Source organism: Coregonus lavaretus (genome assembly GCF_964263955.1).
Source record: "Coregonus lavaretus genome assembly, contig: HAP1_SCAFFOLD_4577, whole genome shotgun sequence".
Lineage (NCBI taxonomy): Eukaryota > Metazoa > Chordata > Actinopteri > Salmoniformes > Salmonidae > Coregonus > Coregonus lavaretus.
Window position 1 is genome coordinate 32,080 of NW_028157968.1, and position 16,822 is coordinate 48,901.

At 42.4% G+C, this 16,822-nt stretch overlaps 1 protein-coding gene across 1 annotated transcript; it reads right to left on the minus strand.

The window, feature by feature from the left end:
• Nucleotides 1-685: 685 nt before the first annotated feature.
• Nucleotides 686-6,256, minus strand: LOC311124587 (transport and Golgi organization protein 2 homolog; the record flags this gene model as incomplete). The annotated part of the gene is made up of 4 exons (XM_084198702.1): nt 686-1,945; nt 2,547-2,651; nt 5,830-5,980; nt 6,189-6,256. Coding segments are annotated over 4 exons (445 nt in total), but the record flags the coding sequence as incomplete, so codon positions are not given.
• Between the last annotated feature and the right edge of the window lie 10,566 nt (nt 6,257-16,822).

A 16,822-nucleotide genomic window follows, 5' to 3' on the forward strand; every position in this document is an offset into this window, starting at 1 on the left:
ACATACCATCGTGTTTACTGAAGATTCAAAAGTTTCTGCGAATTATATCAGAATCAATATTTAAACATAGAAACTGTGACAACCATTGCAATGACCACAGTTTATTCAGCTACAAACCATACACCACATTGCGTTAATAAGCTTGTGATTGTCTAATAAAATTGCCTGATCAGATCTATTCTTTAAAGAATAGTATACATTTGCAAGACACACTGACGTCACGACTCTTGGCGGCAGTAAGAAAGACATCGCCATCTGCGCCAATTCAACATAGCCAAGATTTACGTTTTTATTACTTCTAAACAAAATAACTTTTTGGGTTCTCATACGCTTACAATGATGTTTTGATTCTTGATTTAACAGTCGCTAAAATTATATTTGGTTGTGATCTTTGCAAAATAACTATTTTGGATGCAGCAGTTGTTAGCTAGAATGCTAACGCTCATTGACATAGGCTGTAGCAAAAAGCTAGCCAAAGAGCCATTTTACTGGTTGAAGTATAATGCAGTTGATTTGCGATGATGACACCAACATTATATTAAGCAGGACATTCATAAAATCCTTAAAATCCAATGATAATCCAAAAGTAGTGTGAAATGCACGCATATGCAACTAGTTTTTTTGTTGTTGCTGGAGTTCTATTAAGAACTCCCCTGTGTTCTGCAAACACAGAAAGGGGTCTATATAAATTTCCAAAATACATGAAAAAGTACTTTATTCACAATTTATATCAAGACACCAGTGACGTGGTAAACAGGGGTTTCTGTACTTCTATGGATACCGGAGGTCAGTAACATAAACCCTAGAAAACCACTGAAGGATCCTCATCATTGGTACATATCATCAACACAAATTGAAACAGTCATTCACATTTGTGAGAGTTACGATGGAGAGTAAGTGGGTAAGAACCACAGACTGAACACTACAGATGTGAGTGACAAAAGGAATCCTTTTAGTTAGTTCACAGCAAGGCAAACAGTCCCTCCTAAGCAGTATGTGGAACAAGGCGGGAAGATATCAAAGAAAACACTTTGCTTACCATTTAGAAAAACATTTCAAGTGATTTCCTCTGTTTTACTTTTAACTAACAAACCTCGGTCACAAAGTCCAAATCTGTGGCAATGATAACGATTATACTACAAGGCAGGCTGTCACAATATGCCTTCCTAATTCTGTCACAGGAAAGTTAAACACCTGCATGAGAGTTTAGGAAACCAAACCGGTCATTCTTATGACAGCATTTTATAAGGATGTTGATGGCTGCTGCTGCTTCTATGAGTGTTAGCGTTTTACACTTCAACTGAAGATACAAACAAACTTGGCTAGTAGAAGGCAGTCTGAGCCACAAAGCCATAAATGACTTATGATCAACCTTTTAGTTCTGTTCTTCCTCAGCAAACCAGTGCTGAGAAAATAGATGCAATGTTAAATGTAAATAATTTACTTTGTTTATTAAATTACATTTGTTCTTTGGCAATAAACTTTAAGCAAACAACTCAAAATAATATTTTAATCAAATTAACAAAATAAGAATAGCACCCATTATGTATGATTTGATCAATTCACACTGTCGTATGTCTAAGCCAAGCTAAAACGTATTTCCCAAAGACAATTACTTGAAAAGTACAATCAATCTCTCTTTCCCAAAAAAGTGCCATAATTTCACTCGCCCACCTCCACCATTTTAAATGGCAAATAAATCTTCATGTTCATTTCACTACTGTGAAGCCAGAGCTTGCTGTGGGAGAAGGAGGGAGAGGGAGGAGGAGGTGGGATGCAGAAAGGCACAGAGTGTGATTCCCATATAGCCCCATTTAGCCGTCTTCAGTCCTGGATTTTGAACTGGAAAGAGCTTGTGCTCCATTGGCTGACGTCACAGTTGAGCATGGTGCGCTCCGTGAAGGTCACGTTCCCTGATGCGTCTATAAGGATAATGGTATTGGTCCTGAAACAGGCAGACACAAAACATAAGAAATAATAGGAGGGGTGAAACGAGAGGCTTGTGCATTTCAAATATGGGGAAAACGTTGTGATTCTGGAGTTCCCCAATCACCTTTCATTATCACACTAGACTGGAGGCCAGGTGGCAGGCTGGTTCTAGATTATATTATATGCACAAGGGGCTGTATGATGTATGGGGCGTATTCATTATGCACTAAACACAGCTAAATGGACAAACAGAGACGTACTACCTGGATTTGTCCAATAAGAAACTTGTTTTCGTTCACAAAACGTTTCCTGTTTGCTAAGGTGTGCACCAATGAATATGACCATGGATTTGTGCCAAATAAGAACCAATTGTTTTCATGTTCCCGTGTACCCTATGAATATGACCCCGCTCTCACCTCTGAGGGCGGGCCCGCATGACAAATGGGAGAGCTAATTGGTGGGACTAGGAGCACAGAATGGGACTCTGACCACAGAATTAAATAACAACACTAGGTTGGATATTGGCAAGGTTTATCACATAGGCCACTCTTGTATTATAATGTATCTCTATGACTCTGGCCTAGCTAATTGGTGTCAGGGACTGGGAGGACTCTGACCTTGTGCCGTAATGTGGGGAGCGAACACACACAGAGGACAGGGCCCGGAGCATGGGGCTGCTGTACCCTTCACCCTGGCTCTCTTGGGCCGGGTCAGGGGTGTTCCTGAAGAAAAGAGAAAGAAACCGTTCTCACTCAAACCTTCTCTTTGACTTTGAGTTTTGGAACAGAAAGAGTCAGGGATGTAAAGTATATTCTGAAAGTATTCAGACACCTTGACTTTTTCCACATTTTGTTACGTTACAGCCTTATACGTTACAGCCCCCCCAATCTACACACACAATGTCCCATAATGAGAAAGCATAAGTATTCAGACCATTTACTCAGTACTTTGTTGAAGCTCCTTTGGCAGTGATTACAGCCTCGAGTCTTCTTGGGTATGATGCTACAAGCTTGGCACACTTATATTTGGGGAGTTTCTCCCATTCTTCTCTGCAAATCCTCTCAAGCTCTGTAAGGTGGGATGGGGAGTGTCGCTGCACAGCTATTTTCAGGTCTCTCCAGATATGTTCGATCGGGTTCAAGTCCGGGCTCTGGCTGGGCCACTCAAGGACATTCAGAGGAGTCCTGAAGCCACTCCTGTGTTGTCTTGGCTGTGTGCTTAGGGTCGTTGTCCTGTTGGAAGGTGAACCTTTGCCCCAGTCTGAGGTCCTGAGCGCTCTGGAGCAGGTTCTCATCAAGGATCTCTCTGTACTTTGCACCGTTCATGTTTCCCTCGATTCTGACTAGTCTCCCAGTCCCTGCCGCTGAAAAACATCCTCACAGCATGATGCTGCCACCACCATGCTTCACCGTAGGGATGGTGCCAGGTTTCCTCCAGATGTGATGCTTGGGTTTCAGGCCAAAGAGTTCAATATTGGTTTTATCAGACCAAAGAATCTTGTTTCTCATGGTCAGAGTCCTTTAGGTGCCTTTTGGCAAACTCCAAATCAGGCTGTCATGTGCCTTTTACTAAGGAGTGGCCACTAGCCACTCTACCATAAAGGCCTGATTGGTGGAGTGCTGCAGAGATGGTTGTCCTTCTGGAAAGTTCTCCCATCTCTACTGAGGAACTCTGGAGCTCTGTCAGAGTGATCATCAGGTTCTTGGTCACCTCCCTGACCAAAGCCCTTCTCCTCTGATTGCTCAGTTTGGCCTGGCATCCAGCTCTAGGAAGCATCTTGGTGGTTCCAAACTTCTTTCATTTAAGAATGATGGAGGCCACTGTGTTCTTGGGGACCTTCAATACTGCAGACATTTTTTGATACCCTTCCCCAGATCTGTGCCTCGACACAATCCTGTCTCGGAGCTCTACGGACAATTCCTTCGACTTCATGGCTTGGTTTTTGGTCTGACATGCACTGTCAACTGTGGGACCTTATATAGACGGGTGTGTGCCTTTCCAAATCATGTCCAATCAATTGAATTTACCACAGGTGGACTCCAAGTTGTAGAAACATCAAGGATGATCAATGGAAACAGAACGCAACTGAGCTAAATTTCGAATCTCATAGAAAAGGGTCTGAATACTTATGTAAATAAGGTATCTGTTTTTCATTTTTAATAAGCATGCAAACACTAAAAACGGGTTTTCGCCTTGTCATTATGGGGTATTGTGTGTAGATTGATGAGAGAAAAAAATATTTAATACATTTTAGAATAAGGCTGTAATGTAACAAAATGTGGAAAAAGGGAAGGGGTCTGAATACTTTCCGAATGCACTGTACCTATAGAAAAGACACTGTTCTCAACTTCTCACTCAAACCTCCTTTTGGATTGGAACCAACTGAAAAAGTAAAACTCTTTAGCACAACTTTAGTGTTACCAGGTGCATTGGGGGAAAAAAAACTGTATACTGAATAGAAAGTTATTACTGAACTGAAAGTTTCAAAACGAGGAGTTATATAATACGACATACAGTAAGTTTCAGAACAACATGATGTACATTGTGAAGCTGGCAAACCTATTAGAGAGAAAGGTAGGCGGCGTCTGAAGAGCAAAAGTTCACCGACTAAAAGCTTTGCAATTAAGTTGACATAAAAGCGCAGGACTCCAGCAACAGCAGTGTACTTCTTTTTCCTAACTGCACATTCATTTAATGTGTGAAGGACTATACTTTCTCAAAGTCATATTGAGTGTTCACGTTTGTACCCCACGTAGCCATGTTGAATGTCCACGTGTGGTACTCGCCACCCCATAATGAGTGAGCATATTTAGACATTTAGATGTCCTTGTTTGTTACTCTCAAATACCTTACGAGCAATAGTGATTTCTATGGTGGTATTTTGGCTAGGCTACTTTGAAACAAGGTAAGACATGCTTCATAAAATGACATAAGACGTCCAGGTTTTAAACAATTATGTTCATGGTTAAATAGTTTCAAAATGCTGACCGCCTCCGCTCAGATTCGAAACTGGCCTCGATTATTACAACAGAATCAAGCCTTTAGACGTTAATGTTAATTATCCTTCATTATATATGTCAAACATGACGGGTGTTTAGCCTATATTTATGTAATTAAAAGTCTCATTGAAGTTGGGCTCCATTTTCTGGCGCCACCCTCATGTCAGCACACACATTGACATGTAGGCTTTTTTATTCATGTACATACATTCCAATGTTGGCTTCTGATCCAATTCTGATCTGATTGTTTGATATTGTAATTTTTGTGTGATTTTTTTACTTGTCCATTTGGACAACTCCAATATATATTCTTGTCCATCAATGTTTTTTACTTGCCCCGGACAAGAGGACAATAATTAATGTTGAGCCTTGTGCAGGTATATGTTTTAATGTATATTACGCTGTGTCACATTGATTGCGTCAAATTGTAAACTAAAACTACAGAGTTTGGGGTCTCACACTGGCAGGTTCATGTTTATTGGGATGAATCTTGTCCTGGAGGCAGAGCAGAGCGATTTCCACTAGATGGGCCAGCTGCAAAGTCAAAATTAGCTATACATCGTAAAAATTCATGAAAACAAAAAATGTGCTTTTTGGTCTTACTTTTAGGTTAGGGTTAGGCACAAGGTTAGCAGTGCAGTTAAGGTTAGGGTTAGGTTTAAAATAATATTGTATTACTTTGTGGCTGTACCCGCTAGTGACTACCCTGCAGAGCTGCCTGCAGTACATGAGTCATCCCAATAAATGCCAACCTGCATCACACAGTGTACAGGTATGTGTGTTAATGTGAAGTGTTTTGATACAGTCTGCAGCGTCATGAGTGTGCAGGTACATTTATTGATGAAGCGTTTACAGTGTCACATTGATTGTATTATTGATACCGAGTGTGTGGTGAACTCACAGTTCCTCGTTGTTGAGGACGTTGAGCAGATCATGGACCAGGCCATCACAAGGCAGTGTCTGGTTCACTACGCTGGTAAACAGTCTCTTCCCATGCTGCAGCTTCCTCCATGGGGTCTCCAACAGGGAGTTACTCAAACCATAGATTCCTGCTGGAGCAGACACATACAGCATTGCTAGAGAATAGAGATTGCTCCAAACGTTCATGTTATCCCCCAAAACACGCACTCACATAGAGGCATGGTCTCATAGTCAAAATCCATCCTGCATACATTAAGGTTTATAATTCAACAGCATGGCTTGTATGGTGCAATGATATAGAATAATAGTACAAGCAATTCCACATTAAGAAAAACAGACCTGGATTTAGACGGATGGGTTCGGCGCTGCCTCTGTTTCCATAGTAACACACAGTGTCTTCTTTGGCCCTGCGTTGGACACAATGAGAGAGGAAAGCAAGTTGGTGACTGATTAAATGTATGCTTAATTGTGAGGGTCATTCTAAATCATTTGCGGGTTAACGCCTGAACAATGCTTTGTACAGTTTGCTATTATTTCCTGATTAATGGAGCCGCTGCATTTGTCAAGGCAAATTGAAATGCCAAATAAAACAAAACAATGGTAAATTGTAGCAATAGATTTAGAGTAAGAAAAACAAAAAACAGTAAGCTGATGCAAATCCTCCAGTCTTACTAGGCCTTTACACTGTGTTTAGCTCTCCGGTCCCCAGTACTGACTTAAAAAGAGATCCTACTTCCATTTGGCATATCTCTCTGACATTATGGTATTTTCAACTGCAATATAGGAAACTGAATGTGAAGTGTTGAAGTGTTGAAAGTGAATGAATTGCATTGTCAGTTTCTGACAGCCATCAGTAGCATCATCAGTCAATGTGGAGACATGTGCAACACTGCATCAATATCTAACCTCCTCGTCCCCTTGTGGAGAACATCTGGCTAGAATCTATCCAGCTATCTATAGTTGTGATCTGTAGAGTCAGTGGCCAGGATCAAAAGTTTGAAAACCATCAATACTTTGATTGGGGGGGGGGTTCTCTATCCCTGAGCTGAGCTTCATCTATAGAGTTACACTGTATATACAAAAGTATGTGGACACCCCTTCATATTAGTGGATTCGGCTATTTCAGCCACACCCGTTGCTGACAGGTGTATAAAATCGAGCACAGAGCCATGCAATCTCCATAGACAAACATTGGCAGTAGAATGGCCTTACTGAAGAGATCAGTGACTTTCAACGTGGCACCGTCATAGGATGCCACCTTTCCAACAAGTCAGCTTGTCAAATTTATGCCCTGGTCAACTGTAAGTGCTGTTATTGTGAAGTGTAAATGTCTAGGAGCAACAACGGCTCAGTCGCGAAGTGGTAGGTCACACAAGCTCACAGAAAGGGACCGCCGAGTGCTTAAGCACGTAAAAATCGTTGCAACACTCACTACTGATTTTGAAACTGCCTCTGGAAGCAACGTTAGCACAAGAACGGTTGGTCGGGAGCTTCATGAAATGGGTTTCCATGGCAGAGCACACAAGCCTAAGATCACCATGCGCAATGGCAAGCGTCGGCTGGAGTGGTGTAAAGCTCGCCGCCATTGGACTCTGGAGCAGTGGAAACGCGTTCTCTGGAGTATTGAATCACATTTCACCATCTGGCAGTCCGATGGAAGAATCTGGGTTTGGCGGATGCCAGGAGAACGCTACCAGCCCCAATGCATCGTGCCAACTGTAAAGTTTGGTGGAGGAGGAATAATGGTCTGGGACAGTTTTTTATTCCAGTGAAGGGAAATATTTAGGCTACAGCATACAATGACATTCTAGACGATTCTGAGCTTCCATCTTTGTGGCAACAGTTTTGGGAAGGTCCTTTCCTGTTTCAGCATGACAATGCCCCCGTGCACAAAGCGAGGTCCATACAGAAATGGTTCGTCGAGATCGGTGTGGAAGAACTTGACTGGCCTTCACAGAGCCCTGACCTCAACCTCATCGGACACCTTTGGGATGAATTAGAACGCCGACTGCGAGCCAGGCCTAATCGCCCAACATCAGTGCCCAACCTCACTAATGCTCGTGGCTGAATGGAAGCAAGTCCCCGCAGCAATGCTCCAACATCTAGTGGAAAGCCTTACCGGGAGAGTGGAGGCTGTTATAGCAGCAAAGGTGGGACCAACTCCATATTAATGCCCATGGAATGAGATGTTCGATGAGCAGGTGTCCACATACTTTGTCATGTAGTGTATGAACAAAGAGAAGATTACTCTCCCGGCGTGAGATTGAGACTCGTTTGATAATAACATCTGCAAATAGCTGCGGACAGAGGGACTGACAGAATCAAATGTCTGACATAAGGGGTTCCGCTGTAAGCTAAATGTTTATCCCTTCCAATTAATTACAAGCTAATTTGCCTGTCTGCTGTCCGAGCTTGTGCATTTGTTTATGCCACAGTAAGCAATTAAGCTGGGAAAATAATAGACAAAGGGTATCTCTCTGTTTGTGTTACTGTTTCTCATTTGGTGTAAATGTCCTTGGGCAGAGGAATTTAAGTAGGCCAGTGTGCTAGTAAAAACACTTTGGGAAAATGACAAAATGAAAGTAATTCTGTTAACATTACACCATCTTCAAAACAAACCAAAGAATATCAATGTCTCTCGCTGATTAAAGCCAAACAAGAATGAAACAACTTTCTGCAATGTAACGGCTGATAACTACGGTAATGACAGAAAACCACCATCTTTTTGCTTTTGTGCATGTCAATGCCTTGTAGCTTCCTTCCATGGGTACAACATTTGCAGCTTCACTGCCTGATGTTGACTCTGGTTTGATACTCTTCTTCAAAGGTAACCCCTCTCCTAAATTGTATATAAAAGAGAGGTGGCAAAGAGGTGGCTAGATGGTGCTATGGTCTCATTGGGCTGGGAAGAGATGGAGCTATTTGTGTAGATTACTCTCAGTCCCAACCCAGACAAACACACACTGTGATATACTGTTTCTACAGATTGAGGCCTAAGCTCAATAGTCTCACCCTAAAGCACAATGGCTACTTTTGCAGTCTGTGGCAGGCATCAAATTGACTCCGGAGGCAGCAGGTGGATATCGCAGACTCAGAGGGGAAAGAGGTATTTCTGATACCCACACGCTCTGACGAGAATATCAAAACCTGGTCAGTTGTGCTGCAGGGAGATTTGGCCTGAGATGAGGAACCACAGGAGGTGGACAGCGTAAACTACCAAACAGGAAGATAAAGTTCTGTGATGCTTTAGAAACAGCACTTTGAAGCTCTAGCTGGCAGAATTATAATCACTATGCAGCAGGATAGTAGATGTTTTTGAATGAAATGCAGTCCATTATTCTGAAGCTTTTAAGTAGTGCCTTATTTTGCTCCTTGCTGCTGTGCCGAGCTTCCTGATGTTTGTTGATATTGGACTGATGAACATTGAGAACCATCAGTGGGGTTGGGGGTGGGTGGTATCTTTGCGAGTCCAAGTGGGTATACAACAATTTCTCTGATGTAGTTTTATGCATTTCACGATCAGCTAGAGGCCCAAGTTGAGCAACAAGGCTAAACTACTGACTGAGAAAAACAGCAACTCTAATCCCAACAGCAAGACCACCCATAACAACATCTGAACATCATGTCCTATAGTTCCTCTGTGAACAAAGAAAAGCCAGTCAATTTCAGCTGAGCGGAAAGGGCGGGGGTCTTTAAAACGTAATGGAATGTCTCAGGTCAACTCAAATAGCAAGTATAAAGTCAACATTCTCAGAATTCAATTACAACATCTTGGTAAGTTAGACAGTAGAAGGTGAAAGGTGAAGGGATGCAGAGCAGATTTCTTTGAATACTGTCAATTTCCAAATATGATCACAAAATTAACTATTATTTATTTTGTAAGATATCTGGCTTTCCTCATGGGCACTGAAGTGCCATTCAATGCTCTAGATGGAGAGATCAGCCCAGGGACTATAGGCCTATTGCTACAACTGCTTACAAAATTGTTTTTTGTTGTTGTTTTACCTGGGTTAAGGATACTGGCTTTGGGGGAGACAAAGAGAATATGCATTACTGTTACTCATCAAAATGAAATAGACCATGCACCACGGAAACCAGATGAGGAATGCTGCTCCGATCTACTGCTGTTTTCCTTTTTAAAAAGGAAAAACAAAAGCCTGCCAAAAGCTACACCACAGTTTCAGACCACGCTAACAACCCACTTTCTAAAAAGTGTTTGAGAATGTATACTTTAAACATATGATAGGTTCTGCTGGGTATTAAGAAGGCAGTGAGGCTGGATGTTATGAGATGACAGTTGACAGTCTGAGGGCATCTTTGCTCCTGATTAAAGGGATAATATTTTACCACCACACAGACTTGAATGAATAAATACAGTTGAAGTCAGAAGTTTACATACACCTTAGCCAAATACATTTAAACTCCGTTTTTCACAATTCCTCACATTTAATCCTAGTAAAAATTCCCTGTCTTAGGTCAGTTAGGATCACCACTTTATTTTAAGAATGTGAAATGTCAGTGATAATAGTAGAGAGAATGATTTATTTCAGCTTTTATTTCTTTCATCACATTCCCAGTGGGTCAGAAGTTTACATACACTCAATTAGTATTTGGTAGCATTACCTTTAGATTGTTTAACTTGGGTCAAACGTTTCGGGTAGCCTTCCACAAGCTTCCCACAATAAGTTGGGTGAATTTTGGCCCATTCCTCCTGACAGAGCTGGTGTAACTGAGTCAGGTTTGTAGGCCTCCTTGCTCGCACACGCTTTTTCAGTTCTGCCCACAAATGTTCTATAGGATTGAGGTCAGAGCTTTGTGATGGCCACTCCAATACCTTGACTTTGTTGTCCTTAAGCCATTTTGCCACAAATTTGGAAGCATGCTTGGGGTCATTGTCCACTGATGTCTTGAGATGTTGCTTCAATATATCCACATACTTTTCCTTCCTCATGTGCCATCTATTTTGTGAAGTGCATCAGTCCTTCCTGCAACAAAGCACCCCCACAGCATGATGCTGCCACCCCCGTGCTTCACGGTTGGGATGGTGTTCTTCGGCTTGCAATATCCCCCTTTTTCCTCCAAACATAACGATGGTCATTATGGCCAAACAGTTCTATTTTTGTTTCATCAGACCAGAGGACATTTCTCAAAAAAGTACAATCTTTGTCCCCATGTGCAGTTGCAAACCGTAGTCTGGCTTTTTTTATGGTGGTTTTGGAGCAGTGGCTTCTTCCTTGCTGAGCGGCCTTTCAGGTTATGTTGATATAGGACTCGTTTTACTGTGGATATAGATACTTTTGTACCTGTTTCCTCCAGCATCTTCACAAGGTCCTTTGCTGTTGTTCTGGAATTGATTTGCACTTTTCGCACCAAAGTACGTTCATCTCTAGGAGACAGAACTTGCTCCTGTAAGTCGCTCTGGTTAAGAGCGTCTGCTAAATGACTAAAATGTAAATGTAAAAATGTAGAACTCGTCTCCTTCCTGAGCGGTATGACGGCTGCGTGGTCCCATGGTGTTTATACTTGCGTACTATTGTTTGTACAGATGAATGTGGTACCTTCAGGCGTTTGGAAATTGCTCCCAAGGATGAACGAGACTTGTGGAGGTCTACAATTTTTTACTGAGGTCTTGGCTGATTTCTTTTGATTTTCCCATGATGTCAAGCAAAGAGGCACTGAGTTTGAAGGTAGGCCTTGAAATACATCCACAGGTACACCTCCAATTGACTCAAATGATGTCAATTAGCCTATCAGAAGCTTCTAAAGCCCTGACATCCTTTACTGGAATTTTCCAAGCTGTTTAAAAGGCACAGTCAACTTAGTGTATGTAAACTTCTGACCCACTAGAATTGTTATACAGTGAATTATAAGTGAAATAATCTGTCTGTAAACAATTGTTGGAAATATTACTTGTGTCATGCACAAAGTAGATGTCCTAACCGACTTGCCAAAACTATAGTTTGTGAACAAGACATTTGTGGAGTGGTTGAAAAACGAGTTTTAATGACTCCAACCTAAGTGTATGTAAACTTCCGACTTCAACTGTGTGAACACAAGATTAGATCAAAGTCGAAAGAAGCACTGGAACAGTAAGATGATGGCTCGGAGTGCTGCTTGGCTGCCATTGCTAACAACATTAAATTGAGGGCATTTGAGATTAAAATTGAGAGATGATGGATTTGAAATAGACACTGAGTGTACAAAACATTAGGAACAGCTTCACCCCCTTTTGCCTTCAGAACAGCCTAAATTCGTTGGGGCATGGACTCTACAAGGTGTGAAAGGCGTTCCAGAGGGATGCTGGCCCATGTTGACTCCAATGCTTCCCACAGTTGTGTCAAGTTGGCTGGATGTCCGTTGGGTGGTGGATCATTCTTGATACACACTGGAAACTGTTGAGCGTGAAAAACCCAGCAGCGTTACAGTTCTTGACACACTCAAACCGGTGCACCTGGCACCTACTACCATACCTCGTTCAAAGGCACTTAAATATTCATTCTTGCCCATTCACCCTTTGAACGGCACACATACACAATACATGTCTCAATTGTCTCAAGGCTTTACAATCCTTCTTTAACCTGTCTCCTCCCCTTCATCTTCACTGATTGAAGAGGATTTAACAAATGACATCAATAAGGGATCATAGCTTTCACCTGGATTCACCTGGTCAGTCGATGTCATGGAAAGAGCAGGTATTCCTATTGTTTTGTACACTCCGTGTACATCATTAGTTCCGACCAAGGCAAGGCTCCATGCATGCAAATTCGTCAACTGGACTGAAAGGATTCAAACCCATCGACAGAGCTATGGATTATTAATGATATTAATGAAAGCAATACTGGTTTAACAAGCAACGTAATTAAGGGAAGACATAATATAAATCATGCCATACTTGAAGTCGAGAAATTAAGAGTTCTATTCAGTTGGATGACACACAAATTATTACTGCATCCCCATGACGATAAGCATATACAGTAGGAATGGCACAATTACCGTATAATTGACGGTTATGGGTGAAGATAGTCATGAAAATTAAATAACCATCACAACTGTTTTTTTTTGGGGGGGGGGGGGACAAAAATCTGACTGAAAACGGGATGGCCGGGCATTTGTGTGGTTGAGTCCTTTCTGCGATGCCATGGAGTCTTACAGCGTGCTGAAACAAGCAAGGTGTATCAAACAATGAATAGAATGGTCTTGGAAACTCTAACCCTGGCAATTTGACTGGTAAATTCATGGGTACACTCGCAATGGCTGCCTGGTATTGTGTACTAATTACAAAAATAAAAGCAGTACTTTCCAATGTGTGAGATATAAGAGGTGTGCCGTGAGAGTGTGAGAAGAGTGTCAAATGCATGTGTCTCACGGTCAATGCGTGAGAGTTTGCAGCTCTGCATTCGGTCATAGCTTTACTCCCTCTAGTCACAACCCATATCGATGGGTACATTTCCTGCTTTGCTCGCAATGGCCACCAGTTCATCCATTATGCTATCATTGACTTGAAAGGGGACGCCCGTTCTACATGCAGTCAAGAGCGGAGGAAAGGAGAAAATATTCAAAAACATTACTAAAATAATGTGCTATTCGAACGGTTAGTCCCTTGTAGCTCAGTTGGTAGAGCATGGTGCTTGCAACGCCAGGGTTGTGGGTTCGTTTCCCACGGGGGGCCAGTATGAAAAATGTATGCACTCACTAACTGTAAGTCGCTCTGGATAAGAGCGTCTGCTAAATGACTAAAATGTAAATGTTAGAGACCGCGGTCATTTGGCTGGCCAATTACAGTAATTCAAAAGTCCATGACCGTCACAGCCCTAATATACAGGTAACTGACAAAATAAAGTAAACACCAACATAAAGTGTCTTAATAGGGCATTAGGCCACCACGAGCCGCCAGAACAGCTTCAATGTGCCTTGGCATAGATTCTACAAGTGTCTGGAACTCTATTGGAAGGATATAACACCATTCTTCCACAAGATATTCAATAATATGGTGTTTTGTTGATGGTGTTGGAAAACGTTGTCTCATGTGCCACTCCATAATCTCCCATAAGTATTCCTTTGGGTTGAGATCTGGTGACTGACACACACACACACACTTTAAACCCCCTATGCTTCGTTGAGACCCCTCTTTCAAAGTCACTGAGATCTTTTCTTCTAGCCATGGTAGCCAAAATAAATGGGCATTTTAATACAAGATCAGAATTTCCTCACCGATTTGTTTTACCACTACGTCTCTGTTTGTATCCCCCATTTGCTCAAGTGTTTCCTTTATTTTGGCAGCTACCTGTACAGTCGTGGTCAAAAGTTGAGAATGACACAAGTATTGGTCTTCAAAGTTTGCTGCTTCAGTGTTTTTAGATATTTTTGTCAGATGTTACTATGGTATACTGAAGTATAATTACAAGCATTCCATAAGTGTCAAAGGCTTTTATTGACAATTACATTAAGTTTATGCAAAAAGTCAATATTTGCAGTGTTGACCCTTCTTTTTCAAGACATCTGCAATCCGCCCTGGCATGCTGACAGTTAACTTCTGGGCCACATCCTGACTGATGGCAGCCCATTCTTGCATAATCAATGCTTGGAGTTTGTCAGAATTTGTGGGGTTTTGTTTGTCCACCCGCCTCTTGAGGATCGACCACAAGTTCTCAATGGGATTAAGGTCTGGGGAGTTTCCTGGCCATGGACCCAAAATGTTGATGTTTTGTTCCCCAAACTACTTAGTTATCACTTTTGCCTTATGGCAAGGTGCTCCATCACGCTGGAAAAGGCATTGTTCATCACCAAACTGTTCTTGGATGGTTGGGAGAAGTTGCTCTCAGAGGATGTGTTGGTACCATTCTTTATTCATGGCTGTGTTCTTAGGCAAAATTGTGAGTGAGCCCACTATCTTGGCTGAGAAGCAACCCCACACATGAATGGTCTCAGGATGCTTTACTGTTGGCATGACACAAGACTGAAGGTAGCGCTCACCTTGTCTTCTCCGGACAAGCTTTTTTCCGGATGCCCCAAACAATCGGAAAAGGGATTCATCAGAGAAAATGACTTTACCCCAGTCCTCAGCAATCCAATCCCTGTACCTTTTGCAGAATATCAGTCTGTCCCTGATTTTCTTTCCTGGAGAGAAGTGGTGTCCTCGCTGCCCTTCTTGACACCAGGCCATCCTCCAAAAGTCTTCTCTTCACTGTGTGCGCAGATGCACTCACACCTGCCTGCTGCCATTCCTGAGCAAGCTCTGCACTGGTGGTGCCCCTATCCCGCAGCTGAATCAACTTTAGGAGACGGTCCTGGCGCTTGCTGGACTTTCTTGGGCGCCCTGAAGCCTTCTTCACAACAATTGAACCTCTCTCCTTGAAGTTCTTGATGATCCGATAAATGGTTGATTTAGGTGCAATCTTACTAGCAGCAATATCCTTGCCTGTGAAGCCCTTTTTGTGCAAAGCAATGATGACGGCACGTGTTTCCTTGCAGGTAACCATGGTTAACAGAGGGAAGAAAAATGATTCAAGCACCCACCTCCTTTTAAAGCTTCCAGTCTGTTATTCTAACTCAATCAGCATGACAGAGTGATCTCCAGCCTTGTCCTCGTCAACACTCTCACCCGTATTAACGAGAGAATCACCTGACATTCTGGAGTATATGCAAATTGCCATCATTAAATTGAGGCAGCAGACTTTGTGAAAATTAATATTTGTGTCATTCTCAAACCTTTTGACCACGACTGTACATTATACAACAGGAAGGAATACAGAGGATGTTAAAATGGCCTCCACGCATCTTGTCCCACATCACCATCATATCATAAATCATCATGTTGGTTAAGGATGGATGAGAAATCACTAATTGCAATATAGGGCCTCCTCTGTATCCACGTGACAAGACGTAATTAACGATTCGGAACAGAGCAGCCGCAGACAGACAGTATTTCCTCTGGGTTGTCTCTAAACAACAACATCACTGTTGTTTCACTGTGCAGAGGGGGCAACTAATAGCTCTTAATGAGTCTGTTTATTAAAAAAGGTCTACAAACAAATACATTACGGTCACAGCAGCTGCCATCCCATGTCTGTTTTTATTATGGCGTTGCGTACCGTGCGTCCTATCTGTCAGCATCCATACATCTTGTTGTGAGTTGACAGGACGCCCCATGGGGCCAGGCAGACAGAGAGGATGGAGTGTTCAGAACCGCATGATTGGCCAGGCCAGAGCATACAACAAAGAAACACATATTACTTGTTGCTCTCTCTCGGCTGACATCTCATGGTATGTGTGTGTGTGTACATTTCATGGTGGCAGCAAGGTCTCCGTTCGTTAAGTCTCTTGCCACCGGGGTGACAGCAGCAGGAGCCATACAACACGTACATAACTCCTGGTATTAATGAGGTCATTTGCATTCCTGAATGGCTCTGCTGTTAACACACAACAGAACACAACCTGCTGAGATCTCTACCTGCTATTATACACACATGTAGAGAGAGGGGAGAGAAACGTATATGTGGGGAGAAAGAACAATACCTGGAAACAAGAGGTGGAGGGAGATTAAACGAGAGATCTGGTCACACACTGTGCCGTTCCTGCCCTAGGCCATGTTAGCAGGATATATGGATCAGGACCCCTTGTTCCACAGGGAAAACCCTGCTTCCCCAGCAGGAAGTGGGAAAGTTGTTCCTTAACCCCCTACTTCCAAAATGAGACCTAAACCCTGTTGCCATGCCGATGGCATGTCTATAAAGCCCCTTTCATGACAGCTGTCTAGTTTCAGAGGGACCCACTTGATTTTTGCTCTCTAGTCTACACCGCAAGGCCATCAAATAAATCACTCCTGTCTGCTGCAGAGAGTAAGAGAAAACAGAAAGAGATGGGAAAAAGTTCCCTACATTAAACATTGTCTGGGTTCCCTTTGCCAAAGAATCTCAGAGCTTTTGACTTGCCCTCACAAGCCAGACTGGTAAAGAAAAAAAATGAACAGGTGT